At 49.4% G+C, this 17,314-nt stretch overlaps 1 protein-coding gene across 7 annotated transcripts in view; it reads right to left on the bottom strand.

Annotated features, from left to right (window-relative positions):
- Window positions 1–17,314, bottom strand: part of LOC129384461 (uncharacterized) — a 209,746-nt gene that overhangs the window by 175,574 nt on the left and 16,858 nt on the right. For 4 of the 7 annotated variants that reach the window (XM_072284284.1, XM_072284285.1, XM_072284283.1 and 1 more), the window contains exon 2: window positions 10,317–10,426. The exons of 2 other annotated variants lie outside the window; for them this stretch is intronic. Coding sequence is in view for 2 of the 5 variants with exons in the window: in XM_072284283.1 (XP_072140384.1) it covers window positions 10,317–10,426 (110 nt within the window). In the remaining 3 variants the exon portion in view is untranslated. Of the gene's footprint in view, window positions 1–8,292; window positions 8,346–10,316; window positions 10,427–17,314 lie in introns of all 7 variants that reach the window. One more of the 7 variants, XR_011890088.1, reaches the window with a different exon arrangement.

Genomic DNA, 17,314 nt, shown 5'->3' with positions numbered 1-17,314 from the left:
GCATTCTAGAGGCCGAATGGCATGTCATTAAATTCGTAGAGCCTATCTGGTGCTGAAAACGTTGTTTTCGCTTTATCATCCTTATGCATAGGTATCTGCCAGTAGCTGGAACGCAGATCCAGACTCGAGAAGTACTGGGCACCCTGCAGGGAATCCAAGGCATCGTCTATTCGCGGCATAGGGTATGCATCCTTTCGAGTGATCTTGTGCTCGGTAGTCGACACAAAATCGAACAGAGCCGTCTTTTTTTTTGCGAAACAAAACAACGGGGATGACTAAGGGCTAGCGGAGGAGCGTATTATGCTCGGTTGGAGTATGTCGCTGATGTTCTCGTCAATGACACTCCCCTCGGCTAGCGATACGCGATACGGTCGACGGAGCACGATGGATGTACAACCTGTCTCTATTTGATGCGCCGTAATCGAAGTCTTTTCCAGCAAAGTGGGATGCGAGTCGAACGAAGCTTCATGTTTTTGGAGCAAAGCAAGCAACTTCTGTGACTGTAAAGGTGTCAGGTGGGAACTAATGGCAGCTGCAAGATCAGAAGAAGATGCTACCCGTGCAATAGAAGAAACTTCAGAGGAAGCTGCTTTAAAGGAAACAACAGAGATACACTCCGCTTCTGTGGCGCAAGCCAATGTACAGCCATTAGGTATGAGAATCTTTTGGGATGTCGGGTTTCTAGCGTAGAGAAGTGCAGAGCTATTCTGCAACTGAACCAGCCCTGATGCAAAGGCTATCCCTCTTGCGAGACAGCGTGCAGATGGCAGTACGAGCACGTCGCCGCGGTCAATGACCTCAAACATGATAGTAACAATTTTTTGATGGCGAGGAGGTAGCACGGCGAGCGGCGTTTCGCAGGACGGTAGTCGGAGCCGCCCTGGATGCTACAGTAGGCGATTGAGAGCGGCCACGCAGGGGAGCATAAGGACGGCGTTGGTCATGCAGGCTCCCGAAACGTTGGAAAATAGCTCTGGGCGAAAAGCCATCCCATTCGTATATGTCACACCCGCGACGCTAATTTTGCTGGTGCTTGCGGCAAAAACGTGCTATGTGGCCACGATAGTCGCAGTAGTAGCAGGTGGGACGAGGAGGACGCCACTGCAGATAGCTGGGTTGGGTAGGTGCGCTGGTAGTTCTGAAAGCCATGTGTCCCACCGTTCGCTTTGGAGGCATCGGTGGAACAATGAGTGGAGAAACTGCGGCTACTTGTGCGTACGTTGGTCGGGCCCTAGGAGTTAAAGGGACCGTGTACGCTGCACCAGCCATGGACGCCAATTGCTTCTTGACAACGTCTTGCAGATTGGAATCCGAGGCATGAAGAGGCATAGGCCCTGCGGGGAAGCCAAAATAGTGTATTTTTTCGCACTATTGCGCGAATCATTGCTCGTAACGTGGGGTCATCGGCGGTAGTGTTTGCACTGGTGCCTGGCTGCAACCGTACCGATTCGAGTTCGTCAAGGTGTTCGCAAGCAGTGACCATATCAGCGACGGTAGCGGGGTTTTTGATGACTAACGCATTGAAAGCGATAGCTCCGATGCCTTTGAGGATGTGCCGGAACCTGTCTGTTTCGGCGATGGCCGTGTTCACGCGTCAACAAAGAGCAAGCACATCCTCGATGTAGGACGTATAAAATTCCCCAAGTTGTTGCTTACGAGTGTCGAGCGTCTTTTTTTGCGAGGGCGAAGCGAACCGCCGGTGTGCCGAAGATTTGCCGGAGGTGCTGTTCGAAAGTGCCCAAAATGCCTGAAAACCAAGTTTTCGCTACTCCTGTGAGATAAAAGGCGACGTGACGAAGCTTGGACGCATCGTCCCAACGTTAGCCGAACTCACTCGGTCGTATTCGTCCAGCCAATCCTCGACATCTCCACTGCAAAGTCCTGTAAACAGATGGGGATCACGCTATTGCCCATTGACAACCCAATACGGAGAGGCTGCGATAGTCGAGGCCGAGATGGTTGATGTTTAAATGCCTCTTGGCTCGTCTTGCCGCACGCTGGCGGACAGCTGGCACAATCCACGACCTGATCGAAGCTCCAGCAGGTTACGCGGGGAGTCAGAGGACTGAAGACGGAAGAGCAGAGTCCACCACTTGTGACGCAGCAGTTATCACGACGTTTATTTCGCGTAGGAAATGCGGCGAGCCGACCGCGCCCAAAGCACAAATCGCATTAAACAGAGAGCCCCAAGTGATGATGATCATGTACAGCTGACAAAGAATAGCTTAATAAGTATCCACAGTTTAATCGATATTGGATGGTAGTTCCCCAGCATGTTTTTATCTCCACGTTTATACGGAACGAATATGCGACAACGCTTCGTTTGACCTGGACATTCTCCGCACCCCACTGTTAAATTAGATATATAAACATGTACCGGGAAACAATCTGAAACAAATTTTATAGGTCTTATATGAAGATTGTCTATATTTAATGCACTGCTCTTCTTAAGACTCATAAATGTTCGGCAAACTTTTGGTTCATCTGTGGGTTCAAGAAATGTGCTTTCAGAGCGTCGAAGAATTATATAATCTATGAGTGAGATGTTATCTGGCGCTATACTGGAAGTGAAATGTTTATTGAAACAATGATCAAGAATTTCTTCAGTCAATACGTGACGGTTTAATGTAATTTCACCTGCCATGAGGTCTTTCTTGCTGCGTCCCAGAACACTGTTGATAGCTTTCTTAGTAGTATCTGGATTTCTTGTACTGATACCAGAAAGCGAGTTTTCGTGATACGCTACCTTTGCCGTCCAAACGTCACTGCTAAATTTATTTCTAAGTGCTTTATACTCCTTTATTAAACCTTCCACCCTAGATCTCAATAATGCATGAAAAATATTATTTTTTCTTTGGGAGACCATATAAATCAATCTTGACATGGTAAAAGGGCTGGACTGGACGCGGAATTGGTTTCAGTGGGGCGGCTGGATGAGGAGTCAGTTTGCGACGTTAGCAATTGTGGCACGAGTGGACGTATTTACTGACGTAAATATATATTGCCCGCGAGTAAAATCGAAGCGGAAGTCACGTGTAGGTTTTGGACACGCCACCAAGGCCACACCGCAGGTCAGCGCGAAAGGAAGCGCAGATGTATACGGAGTTGGCGCGGGACCATTAGAGGCGATTTGCGGCCTTCACAAAGGTAATTTCGGCAGTGCAGACGTCCATCTCTAAATGCTAAATGGAATGTTTGAGGGCGGAGCGCGCGAGGCACCGGCAGTCTGACAGGATTGTTTGGAAGGGTCAAAAGGGCGGCTGTCCACGGGTCCTTTTGCTACTCTGAAGCCAAATCGGTGATGTGAAAGAGTAACAGAGCGGATGTCAGGGGCGAATCGCTGCCGAAATTGGCTGGAATTCGTGAACGTGATAAAGTGTCGACATCAGAATGCTTGTTCCCGGAGCGGTACACAGCTCTGATGTACTCCTGAAAGTCTTCCAGGCAGGTCTTTGAGGGACGACAACCAGCAAAGCGCGTGGTGGTCTGTGAGGGCGTCGAAAGGTTGACCGTAAAGGTAAGGCCCGAACTAAGCAAGAGCCCGCACACTGGCTAAGCATTTCTTTCCAGTCACAAAGTAGTTCGTTTCAGTTGGGTGAGAAGTCGGATGGCGTAGGCAACAGCGCACTCGCCAAAGCCAGGTTTCCGTTGCGCAAAATGGCGCCGACTCCGAAAACGTTGGCGTCAGTGTGCATTCGTGTAGAAGAGTTCAGATCCAAGACACGCAAAATTCGTGGCGAAGTAAGTAGACGACGAAAAGTGGCGAATGCTAGGTCACGTTCATCTACACAGGTGGAAAGGTCACTAGTGCCGGCATGCAGCTGCGTCAGGGGTGCCATGATTGCAGCAAAGTGTCGGACTAAGCGGCAAAATTTTCAGCGCAAGCCTGTGGAGCAGCAGGATGCCTTATATTAAGTTGGATTAGTAAATACGGCCACTGCATGGACCGTAGCAGTATATGGAAGTACATCATGCTTGGAAACAACACAGCCCAGTATAGTGCAATATTTTGCACTGCAAAAACGCTTTTTTAAGCTGAACACCAGCTTGAGTAAAGCAATTCAACACCTTTTCCAAGCATTCAAGATGTGTCTCGAAGTCGGACGCAAACTTCACCACGCAGTCTAAATAACAGGGGGATGTTTGCCACTTCAGGCCCTGGAGATAGTGTCCATGATTCCTCAAATGTGGCTGGCGCATTCCAAAGGCAAAACGGCATTACACTAAATTCATACAAGCTGCCAAGTGGGATAAATACGGTGTTTCAGCGATCAGTCTCGGCGACGGCCACCTACCAGTATCGACAACTAAGATCTAAGGAAGGAAAAAAAATCGGCTCCTAGCAGCCACTCAAGTGCGTCGTCTTTGTGCGCTAAAGTATACACATCCTTTCGCGCGATCTCATTCAAACGACTATAATCGATGCCAGATCGCATGGCACCATCTTTGCTTTGAACAAGAACGATGAAGGATGCCCACAGAGTGCTTCATAGCTCAATAATGCCTCTAGTGACCATTCGCTCACTGGCTCATCGATAACCCTCCTGTCTCTGCCCAAAATCCCCTAAGGCCGCTGCTGCTGAGGAGCATGAGAGTCAGCGTCGGGAGTGTGCGGGACAGCTGTGGCTCGACCCAAAGAAGTTGTGTGGCAATCATATGAACAGCTGAATTGGATAAGAATTGGAGAAGATGAATAAGGTCATCGCGCGGCGTTGGAGTCAGGTTAGGGTAGATTAAAGCACTAAAGGGGTGCTGTGAAGAACTCGAACGCAAGGGCCCACAAAGGCGATGTAAGTGGCAGGTCGTGCGTGTTGAAAAGAACGTGCGCCGGCTCAGCAAGACTGAGACACTCTCGGTGTAACAAATTAAGCGGGTTAAAAACAAACATCGAAGTGGCGCCAGCACGGAAAGCAAGCACAGCGAATGGCAGAGGAGCCTGCTACCACACTATCATCACACTAGGAGTCGCACAACAAGGGGACGATCACTAGCGACCACGGAGTTATGAAGATGTCCTTTGTGACAAGTTTGGCAGGAGGCTGCTCTTTAAACGACGTGTCACAACGAGGAAGGAGTGCAACCTCGGCCTGGTACAGTCAATGACGTCATGATGGCTTGGAAGGTAATCCCATGTCATGACGACATCGTCAAAACAAAAGGCGAGAACCGAAAATTCAATAATAGAAAGCTCATCATCGCTGATGACTCGGGCTCTGCAGGCTCCTAATGGCTCAACGCGTTCCGCGCTAGCTGTGCACAGCGAAAGACCTGAAAGTGGCGTCATCACTTTCCGATATCTGCGGCAGAGGCGGGCATGCATTACCGAAATTGCGGCTCTTGTGTCTACAAGTGCTAGCGTCTGTACTCCTTCCACGATCACATCAATCACTTTAACGTGGGTAATTGTAGGCCTTGCAGATTTCGCAGGACGCGCAGTTCTCGCCTCCCGAACTGCTGTGACTAGTTGTCCATGCGACTAGTCCAAGGCCTGTGCCTCATGAATGAAATGGAGCGACGGCGAGGGGAAGGCGGTGGACGACTGGCGAAAGCTGGTTGCCCGTTTACCTCGTAGAAAGCCCGATGAACTCATGGAATCAAAAGGTGGATCTGATGAAGAAGGTCGCCGAAATTCTCATGGCGGGTAGTTGAAAGTCGGTTACCAGAAGCGATTGCAAAGAAGAATGGCGTTGTTCAGTTTCGGCGCATCGTCCCACTCTATGTGGTTGTTCACCCTTTCAGTGGAGGCGAGCCAGCGCTCCACGTCATGGTGTCCGGTCCCGATGAAAATGGCAGGGTCACGCTGGTGCAATGAACAACAGCAGGCAACGGTAGGCATCCTGGCGGTTGAACGCATTTGCGGGTCTTCCGCCGTGACTGGAATGGATGGCTGTATCCTGCTGAGAAGTTCCAGGTTTCTGTGCGTACCCAGCATATCCACCAAATTTGACAAAGTTTATTGGACTCTTAAAGCAACAACCGTAAAAACAGTGGAACCAATGCCATCTGAGCTAAATCCGTGAACTGGCCGCACGACACGCGATGGCGACAGCGCTTTCTAAAGCGCTGATCTTCTTTTAGCTCCGCGACACCCGGTGGCGTTAGGGTTTCGACTGGCATTCTTCTTCCTTGCGTATTCTCCGAAATTGAAAGTGACACCTTTCAGAGTTGACGCTCCAAAATATCAAGCTAGTACAGGGCTACAAAGACAAGCACACATCTTTGGTCCACTGTTTTTAGCGAAATCCCCTACTCTTCGATACTGAAAGCCCCATCTTTCAGTGTTCAGGTTCCAGAATGTCAGGCCAGTTTCGAGCTTTACAGCGATAGACAGTTCTCTAGTCAACTTCTATTTCCGAAGTCCACCATTCCCTGAAACTGAAATTCTCAGTCTTCAGTATTCGTGCTCCAAAATGTCAAGAACAACTTCCCTGGTTCGCTTCTAGCACTCTAAAGTTAAAGCTCGATGTTTCAGTGCACACTCCAGAATACTAAGCAAGTATGGGGATCTAAATTAAAGTGCCGTTTCCTGGCCCTGTGCTGTTAGCGAAGTCTACCAGTACTCTAAACTGAAAGCCATACGTTTTAGTTTTCACGCTCCGAAATATGAACTATAGACCAGAACACGATAGTCTCGAACCGAATGGGCTAAGCGCATTCTCCGGAACCCAGCGACCGGCCGCCATCTTCCCTGAGCTGCCTAGACGCGTTCGCGTGCATGAAGCATGTGTGTGTCACGGGTTGTTCAATGTGTAAATATGTCTGTGCCCGCAACATACAAGTGCAGAACATCACCGGGGCGTCACTGCGTCATATATGGATGTGCAAATAACCAACGAAAACAAAGCAGATTGCAGAGCACCGTTTGCGACGAACACGATGTACGTCGAATGCTGTGCCGCTGTGGCATATTCAGCCGTGCATGTCCTTTTGTCTCTGTATGTGTGCATCTGTGCGTGTCTCTCTATGTGTATGTGTCTCTCTATGGGTCTCGATTACACAAAGGCCTGAGATGGGCTTCCTACTGCGGTTCTCGCCATAAAACTCCGCACCTGATTCACAAGTAAATGCCGCGAAAGTGTTTGCACCGCTACAAAGTTCTGACGCTCATGACAATCGAACTCATGCGTAACGCCCGAAATACATGGAGCGTTTTTGAGGTGATTTTCGCCTCACGGCGCCGATTTGACGCCCGGCGTCGAGAAAAACGCCCGCCGCCGCCGATCAGGACCGGCTAGACTTTGACGCGGCGCGCACGCGTCTGACGCTGCCGGAAGTGCCTGTCGAAGTCACTTCCGTCTGTTTTCGGCGGGAGCGGCCAGCCGTCTCACCGTTCCTTGCCGCCCCTTGAACACTTCGCGCACGTGCGCTGGTCAGCACCATGGCTACGTCGGCGAAAGCATACCTGGTAATGTGTATAGACATATTAGTGGGGTATTTATTGCATAATTTATTAATTATAACACAAGCAAACAACGTATAAGCATTGTTCGTTCATGTAGTGGTAGTCGAAACATTTTTGCCTTGTCTGGCCACACTGCGGCGGCGTTCGCCGCTCGTACGCCTCATGTAGCCTGGCCGGCATCCCGCCAGTGCGTTCTTTTTTTTTGGCACCCGATAATCGCAGGAGAAAAACGCCCCATGTAGCCCCCGCTTAACAGACTGAATTCCGTGCACTGGCGTTAGTGGCCACGAAATTTCGCAATATCTTACAGCCCCAATTCGAAACCTTTACGCGTGAAAGCTGGTTTGTGCTGCTTATCGTAACTACTGACCAGAGGGCAAGAGCGGCGATGTTTGTTAAAAAAGTATGCATACATTTCACAGTAGATCCGACATGGTTGAACTAATGTTGATTCATCTTTCCGCCGTCCCGAGGCCAAAAACGGACACATCTGGGCATCCGCGCACGTGCGCTACGCTTACTCAAACCTACTGCATGCCGCCTGTTTTCAAGGTGCGAGCCGCGAGATTTTTCCAGGCACTACAACGCGGAGGTAAAGTATATCGCGTACTGCAAGGCTTTTACTAGTTCATGACGTATTGTCAGGCGTGCAAATCAAAGCGGAATAGCCGCAGAGCCAATGTTTCTGCATGCAAAGGTAACGCGGACATACACGAACGATCCGCTTCGTCTGCGGACGTTGCGCTTGCCACAGCCATTCCGATGCAGGACAATCTTGAGGGGAAGCTAAAGTTCACTAACCAAATTCGTTAGCTCAAATTTACCATCCCGTCCTTCGTGAGAACTTCAAAGAAATATGAAAGCGCAAGCGGCGCAAGCACTGCGTCTACCTGCGGTCGCCTCGCTTGGCAGCTCGGAGCCGTTGGAGCAGCAGGTGGGGCCACTGCGGTTTGAAAATTGCGCCACTCAGTGTTTTTCTGTGTTCTGATCTATATAGCAAGGTACAATGTAAAGCATATTTCCATATGTCTAATGCTGTTACCAAAGCCCACTCGTCCCCGAAACTGAAACCGACACGTATACTACTACGCTACAATATTTTAGGCTACTACTAGGATACAGTGCAAACCACATCTCCCTAGTCCACTGGTGCTAGTTAGTGTTCACGCTCCAAAATATCAAGCTGATATTAGCCACAATGTAAAGCACAGTTACGTAGCCCAATGCGGTTAGCGAGGTCGATTAGTCCCAAAAACGCAGTCTCTCAGAAGGACGCACAAAACCTAAAGGGGCCCAGAAATGGTTTTTTATCATAGCAAGGACGCGTTACTGATATGTAGAAGGGGCTACTTTGAACGAGTTGGTGAAATGTTATGGAACTGCATGAAGCAGGACATTTACAACCACGGGCTAAGAATAGGGAAACATTGCTTATTCCAGTTTTTGCAATGTCCTCATTCACCGTCATCCTCAGCAGCGATGCTCGTCTACACTTTCTGGTGGATTTCGCGATATCGCGAACATTCCCAGTGATATTATTACTGCTACTTTTGAGCCCAAGAAAGAAGAAAATTGGTTAGGCTGTTAGTAATATACCTACAATATCAAAAGACAGAAAAATCATGTTATCTAAGCACTACCAGTATCTACACACGACCGTTGCGGGTATGTTGAGCACTACGAAGTATGGCTGCTCGTCCGCCACGAGGTCCCGCGCCAAGTCTTTTCGCTGCGGAGGCACTCAACTGTTGGATGCGAATTGCCCCTGCGGCTTCTGCTCTACGTATCTTCCAGCATGCTTGTGGAGAAGAAATGAGAGTAAAAGCAACAAATAAGTGCGATAACTACGTCTGCTCTGCTTGGAAGATACGAAAAAGCGTTTGTGGGAGAAGATTTTCTAGGTGACGTTGTTTATGATTGGGACTATGTTATGATTAGATAGAAAGGTTCGTCAGGGCATCCTTAACTACACACCAAATTCTCGAATACGTTTAGGCCTAACAATAAAATATTGACGTCACGAGGGCATGATGCCCACGCTAGCCGGCCGATGAAAACAGTGCTAACGATAACGATGGAGACTGGGATATGAAGACGATGGCGGCACGGTGAAATGTTGTGATAGCGGCGAGGGCACAGTAGCGGTAATGAGAAAAATATTTGTATGATCACGAAGCTGGAAGAACGACTACAGTGGAGGTAACAAAATTGATGGCGATGACGATGTGAATGCAATGATAGTGCGCGAATGATTACGATGTTTGTGAAGGCACTTAGTGAAAATGACAAAAACATCTACAAAAGAAAGCTAGTGCTTAAGCGATAATGTTGATAGTAACTATGATGGTAACGGCGGTATGAAGGCAGCGGTGGTACATGAATGATCATGACGATTCAGGGCACACAATCAGAGAGAACGACAAAAACGTCTTCATGATTACTCAGCTATCAGGGCAACGATTATCGTGGCAACCGCGATGCTGGCGAGAACAGTAGACTGACAACAATGGTATGTGAGCGGTGACGATGTTGGTGAGAGCGTAGAAAATAGAATGACGAAGAAATCTGCATAGTGACGAAACTAGCATGACCGCGATTATGTTGGTAGCAACGGTAGCGAGAGGCACTATCAAGACGATGGTGGCACGCGAACGATCATTTCATTTGTAAGAGCGCTGTACTGACCATGACGAAAATATCTGCACGATGGCGATGCTAGAATGGTAACATTGATGGGGGCAACTACGATGAGGGTGGTGGCGACATAACGGTAAGAGTAAATGTTCTGCCTGACCATTCTTTGTTCTCGTCTCGTTAGTCTACGTAAGGCCGTCACCTTAGATCGCCGACATATTAGTCTTCTTGCAACGTCTATTCTTTCTAAGAAAGCTCATTTCAAAAAGCAGCTACATACCATGGATCGCTTTCGTTTGTCAAGAAAAGCCCAGTGTACTTAAAATCCCACAGAGGTGCGTTGACAAGTAGCAACCGATATTTCTTGCCCCGGGGATCACGGTTTGGTTCCTGAATAAAAAGTAGAATAAGACAATGGGTTTTCTTGTTATTTACAGTGCAGATAAAAAGAACTCTTACAATCTACTGGCATCGTACCTTACAAAACACCGATCGTCCAACACACTTCTAAGGTTTTCAACAGAATCAGTGGTTTCGGTGCATTCACTAGGACCACAGGTCCTTGTCTGTTACACTTGAACGACGCAACGGCCGAACGCGGCTATTTCCGAGTGTACATCCGGCTAATGGCTGTTTTATAAGACGCTATGATAAAGTATTTACTGTTTGAAAGTAATTCACGCCTCAAGCTTTTGTATGAGATCATCCATGCTATTCATGAGACATTGAGAAACTAAAAAAGTATTTCTGCAACGAAAGAAGTTCCTACTCCAACACAGGACTCTGTTACCGCGCACTACACGCATAAAGCAGTCGCCCCACTAGTACATCCACAGTTCAAGATAGAGCGCCTGAGCACCACCCGCGAATGCGTCGGCGTAGCAAACTCGGCGAGTACAATTCCTGTCGACGCGAATGTGAGGCATCACAATAGCGTATCCTCTTACGTCGACTAGAGATCATTCGAACGGTGGAAATATGCAAGCGTGGAAAGATTTCTGGGAGTTCTTTGAGAATATGGTAGCTCCCAACGCGTTACTCAAAGGGCTTAATAAGTTTCATTACCTTATTAAATGCTTTATACAAGACGCAGGTGAAGCATATACTGCATGCACATTCTAAAAAAATACTGTTCAGTTAATTAAGGACAGATATGGTGACAGAAGACAAGTGAAAGAAATAGATCTGAGCACTGATCTAGGCGAACTGGGCAATTTGTATGATGAAGTCGAAATTAGCATGCACTGTCTCAAAACTTTCAATATACCGACGAGCAACTTTCCCGCTATGCTTTACTGCAGGCACTTGTAGAAGAGATTGTCATTCACTACCATCTGACACTGTCGAATCATTCAAGGCATTACTTGAGTGGCATGGCTCGAGAAATTAGTGGAATTTACCTGCAGCGAGATAAAAACCAGGTAACAATGTGCGTCAAGAATTGTCAGAAAATGTGTTCCGTCGCAAGCATGTGCCATCCGCACATCCTTGCGGATGTAAAGAAAATGACAGCACTTTCAAGTGATTAAAAGTCACAACAATGTGAGAGATGAACTGTTGGAATGCGCTGCAGGTAAAAAAAGTATGCTAAAAATGCACGGGAGTTGTCTAAGTACGCGTAAGCATATCCCGGATTTTCAGTTGGCTCACCCCCAAATTTCAAACTGGCCCACCCCAAAATTTCAGGTTTGCCCCCCCCCCCCTCCCCCCCCAATTTTAATTTCGCCCACCCTTCCCCATGCATTGTTGCGGTGCCCTATGGGTAAGCACAAATATGATCATATGGACATTCTGCTGGATCGATTTCTTTGTTTCAATTCTTTCCTATCGCTTATAAAGCTAACGATCATCCAAGTTGGCACTGCTATAACGATTGAATGTCCGAACTTCTCAAATTAGGTATTTTGGTGCCGATACAGGCTATTACACTTTTCGCGTGAAACAGATTTTTCTGTGGACTTGCCAAGAAATGCTTACATACCAAAAAATAAATTCTTGTGTTTTTTATGCCACAGCTACGCCTGATCATCAGGCACGCCGTTACGAGAGACTCGGCAATATTTTCGACCACCTAGCGTTCATTACCATGCAGCTACAGCGCGAGCATTTTTGTATACCGCTCCCAAGAAAATGCGGTAGCTGTGGCCGGGATTTGATGCCGCGACCTCTTGCTCTGCATTGCAAAGCCACAGCCACTAGGCGCCAACGGTGAGTGCACATTTACATATGTTTCGTTCCTGATTTTTCAGTGATACTGAGGCTCGCTATATCCGACGGATATCGAGCGCCAGCGTTCTTTTGTATAAAAATTTGCTACAGGCTTGCATCTTAACATGATCGAAACCAAATTGTGGCAGAACGAATCTCGCGTTTGTCTGTTAAAGCTAAGCCAATCAGCATACGGGAATTGTAACGAAGCACCATATTGGAAAAGCGCGAACAGACGTTTAATAAAAATTAGCAATGGTAATTTTGAGAATTCCTTGCTGCAGCTACATCCGACGCGCACAGGAATAACGATGATGAAGCGATGACGATGGTGCTCTGAACAAATAAATGAAGACGGCCATCTCTCGATGGCGCAATTCACACCACCAAGGCGGTATAATTGCGATCGAATGACAACAGTGTTATTACAATATAATGACGAAAAGCTGACGATGTTGACGGACCGACTAAAGGAGGATGAGGATAATCGGACGACGGTTGCGAAGTGATGGCGATAATAAGACAACAGAGTAACGATGGCGGCATGACGCCATTGGTGTAACGATGGCGGCATAAGTGGAGTGGAGTGGGATGACGAAATTACAATGACGATGATGCAACGACCACGATGTCGTAACGAGAAAAATCCAACAAATGCATGAAAACCTCTGCATGACAACGACCGAATGATGACGATGGCATGACAACGGCATCGAGCGAATAGGGTGACGATGGCGACGTGACCACGGCTGTGTGATGGCGACTTCTTGGCGACGATAGCATGACCACGATTTATGACGACAACTGGATAACCAGGACGGCATGCCGGTGTCATGAGTGACTGCATGAGGAAGATGGTGGGACGACGACGACACGACGAGGGTCGTATGACGAAGCTGGAATAGGGAAGATGTAGTTGCCATGACGCCATCATCAGCCCGAGCACATACGTAGTGGCTCAAGTTATTAGACAATTTTGGTCACTTAGGTGGCCAAAGAATGCGCGACGACAAAGGCGTGGCAGAAGTTTGAGTGACGATGATGGCATGACCACTACGGCATCACGACGACGGAATGTCAACGAATTCATGATGACTGTGTGAAAACAATGGTATGAGGAAGATATTACGAGAGTCAAAGGCTGCAATAACAACGAGATTTATCAGAGCCGCGAGCACAGCCACAGCGGCAATTATACCATTCGGAATATTGCGTTGGCCTAAAAGGCACAATTATCGAAATGGCATGCATGCATGCATGCATGCATGCATGCATGGGGCTACAGCATGCATGGGGCTACAGGCTACAGCCATGCATGCATGGGGCTACAGCATGGGGCTACAGCATGCATGCATGCATGCATGCATGCATGGACGGACGGACGGACGGACGGACGTCCGTCCGTCCGTCCGATGGATGGATGGATGGATGGATGGATGTGTCACGTGGTGGGGACGTTCAAGAACACAGTAGCAATACTGTGAAGAACAAAACTAACCTTTATTGGGCGAACCTGTGCCCACAAAAACAGGCTACACTTATAGCACAACGATAGCGGCGAACACTGTCGGCGATCGTCGAAAATCTGATCAGCGGGTCAAGCGCGTCGGCTTTTATACAGCAGTCGTCGAGTGTTCCAGACTAATCGTTTGGACCCGCGTGGCTTCCACAAAGTTCTACACCATTCGCGTCACGCGACGACATCAGATAACACAAGGTTCGGCGACAACAGACAGCCGGGTAGAAGCATCGATAACTTTCCAGAAACGTCGGATACATGCAGGCGCGTCCGTCGCTGTGCGATTACAGTTGTTAAGCGGCGAAACGTGGTCGCCCGATAAAGATAAGTACACGTGTCAATACCCCCCTCTTAAAAAGCATCGACCCGATGCTGCAAACAAACGAAGTTAATAAACAGAAGCACTCGTAGCAAAGAAAAGGACAAAAATGACGAAGTTCGTCAGCGTCCGTAAAAGGGTTTAAGGCGCACCACGTGGACCACTTCAGATCGTGCGCGGCGCCGTTGTGAATGCGAAATGCCGTCTGGCACGACCTCATAGTCCAGAGCGCCAATACGCCGGATGACCTTGTAGGGTCCGAAAGAGCGTCGGAGTAGTTTCGCACTGAGTCCTCGTCGGCGTATCGGGGTCCAGACCCAAACACGGTCGCCAGGCTGGTACTCGACGAAGCGTCGTCGGAGGTTGTAGTGTCGGCTGTCGGTCCTCTGCTGGCTCTTGATTCGCAGGCGGGCGTGCTGTCGGGCTTCTTCGGCGCGCTGGAGATAGCTAGCGACGTCAACATTCTCTTCCTCAGTTACGTGCGGCAGCATGGCGTCAAGCGTCGTCGTCGGGTTCCTGCCGTAGACCAGCTTGAACGGCGTGATCTGTGTTGTTTCTTGCACCGCCGTGTGGTACGCAAAGGTTACGTACGGCAGGACCGCGTCCCACGTCTTGTGTTCGACGTCGACGTACATTGCTAGCATGTCGGTGAGGGTCTTGTTCAGGCGCTCCGTGAGACCATTCGTCTGCGGATGGTAGGCAGTTGTCCTCCTGTGGCTTGTCTGGCTGTACTGCAGAATGGCTTGGGTGAGCTCTGCTGTAAAAGCCGTTCCTCTGTCAGTGATGAGGACTTCTGGGGCACCATGTCGCAGCAGGATGTTTTCGACGAAAAATTTCGCCACTTCGGCTGCGCTGCCTTTTGGTAGAGCTTTAGTTTCAGCAAAGCGGGTGAGATAGTCCGTCGCCACGACGATCCACTTATTCCCGGATGTTGACATCGGAAATGGCCCCAACAAATCCATCCCAATCTGCTGGAATGGTCGGCGAGGAGGTTCGATCGGCTGTTGTAAGCCTGCTGGCCTTGTTGGGGGTGTCTTGCGTCGTTGACAATCTCGGCATGTCTTGACGTAACGGGCGACGTCGGCGGTCAGACGCGGCCAGTAATACCTTTCCTGTATTCTCGACAGCGTCCGGGAGAATCCGAGGTGCCCAGCGGTTGGATCGTCGTGTAGGGCGTGCAGTATCTCTGGACGCAGCGCTGACGGTACAACAAGAAGGTAGCTGGCGCGGACTGGTGAGAAGTTCTTCTTCACGAGTAGGTTGTTTTGAAGCGTGAACGAAGATAATCCACGCTTAAATGCCCTAGGGACAACGTCGGTGTGCCCTTCCAAATACTCGACTAGGGCTTTTAGCTCCGGGTCCCCTCGTTGTTCGGCGAAGACTTCCATGCTTATTATGCCAAGGAAGGCGTCGTCATCGTCGTCATCTTGCGGCGGTGGGTCAATGGGGGCGCGTGATAGGCAATCGGCATCTGATTGTTTTCTTCCGGACTTGTATGTTACAGTGATGTCGTATTCTTGTAGTCTTAGGCTCCACCGCGCCAGCCGTCCTGAAGGGTCCTTTAGGTTAGCTAGCCAACACAACGCGTGATGGTCGCTGACCACTTTGAATGGCCTGCCATAGAGGTAGGGGCGAAATTTCGCTGTAGCCCAAATGATGGCGAGGCATTCCTTTTCGGTTGTAGAATAATTGCCTTCCACTTTTGACAACGACCGGCTAGCGTAAGCTATCACGTGTTCATGTCCATCTTTTCTCTGGACTAGGACGGCACCGAGGCCTAGGCTACTGGCGTCAGTGTGTATTTCGGTATCGGCGTGCTCGTCGAAGTGCGCAAGTACGGGCGGCGACTGCATGCGTCGTTTGAGTTCTTGAAATGCGTCGGCCTGCGGAGTTTCCCACTTGAACTCGACGTCACATTTAGTTAGCTTTGCCAGCGGCTCAGCGATGCGTGAAAAGTCCTTGACAAAGCGCCTATAGTAGGCACACATGCCAAGGAATCTGCGCACTGCCTTCTTGTCGGTTGGCTGCGGGAACTTTGCGATGGCAGCTGTCTTCTGTGGGTCGGGGCGTACTCCTGATTGGCTGATCACGTGGCCTAGGAACAAAAGCTCATCGTAAGCGAAACGGCACTTTCCCGGCTTCAGAGTGAGCCCTGATGACCTGATGGCTTCTAACACTGTCGCAAGCCGCCTAAGGTGATCGTCGAAATTTCCGGCGAAGACAACGACGTCATCCAGGTAAACAAGGCACGTCTGCCACTTCAGTCCGGCTAGCACCGTGTCCATGACGCGCTGAAACGTTGCAGGCGCCGAGCACAGTCCGAATGGCATGACCTTGAACTCGTAGAGGCCGTCTGGCGTGATGAAGGCAGTCTTCTCGCGATCTTTCTCGTCGACTTCTATTTGCCAGTAGCCAGACTTGAGGTCCATCGACGAGAAGTATTTAGCGTTGCAGAGCCGATCCAATGCGTCGTCTATCCGTGGAAGGGGGTACACATCCTTCTTCGTGATCTTGTTCAGTCGACGATAATCGACACAGAAGCGTAGGGTTCCGTCCTTTTTCTTTACCAGGACTACAGGAGAGGCCCACGGGCTTTTTGACGGCTGGAAGATGTCGTCGCGCAGCATTTCGTCGACTTGTTGCCTAATAGCTTCACGTTCTCGCGTCGATACTCGGTAAGGGCTCTGGCGGAGTGGTCGAGCGCTCTCTTCGGTTATTGTGCGATGCTTTGCAACTGGTGTTTGTCGAATCCTCGATGACGTCGAAAAGCAGTCTTTGTATCGTCGGAGAAGACTTCTGATCTGTTGCTGCTTACTCATAGGAAGACTTGGATTCACGTCGAAGTCTGGTTCGGGGACAATGCTCATCGGCGTAGATGCGGCTGAATCCGAGAGGACAAAGGCATTGCTGGTTTCCACAATTTCCCCGATGTATGCGATTATCGTGCCCTTGTTGATGTGCTTGAACTCTTGGCTGAAGTTGGTTAGCATAACTTCCACTTGCCCTCCGTGGAGTCGAGCGATCCCTCTTGCGACCCAAATTTCACGGTCGAGCAGTAGATGTTGGTCGCCCTCGATGACGCCTTCTACGTCAGCGGGTGTTTCAGTGCCGACGGAAATAATAATGCTGGAGCGCGGCGGGATGCTCACTTGATCTTCGAGCACACTCAAGGCGTGGTGACTACGAGGGCTCTCCGGCGGCATCGCTTTATCTTCCGACAGCATTATTGACT

The sequence above is a fragment of the Dermacentor andersoni genome, chromosome 9 (assembly GCF_023375885.2).
Source record: "Dermacentor andersoni chromosome 9, qqDerAnde1_hic_scaffold, whole genome shotgun sequence".
Taxonomy (NCBI): Eukaryota; Metazoa; Arthropoda; class Arachnida; order Ixodida; family Ixodidae; genus Dermacentor; species Dermacentor andersoni.
The sequence above is the reverse complement of the archived record's forward strand: the minus strand, read 5'-3'. Positions and strand labels throughout refer to the sequence as shown.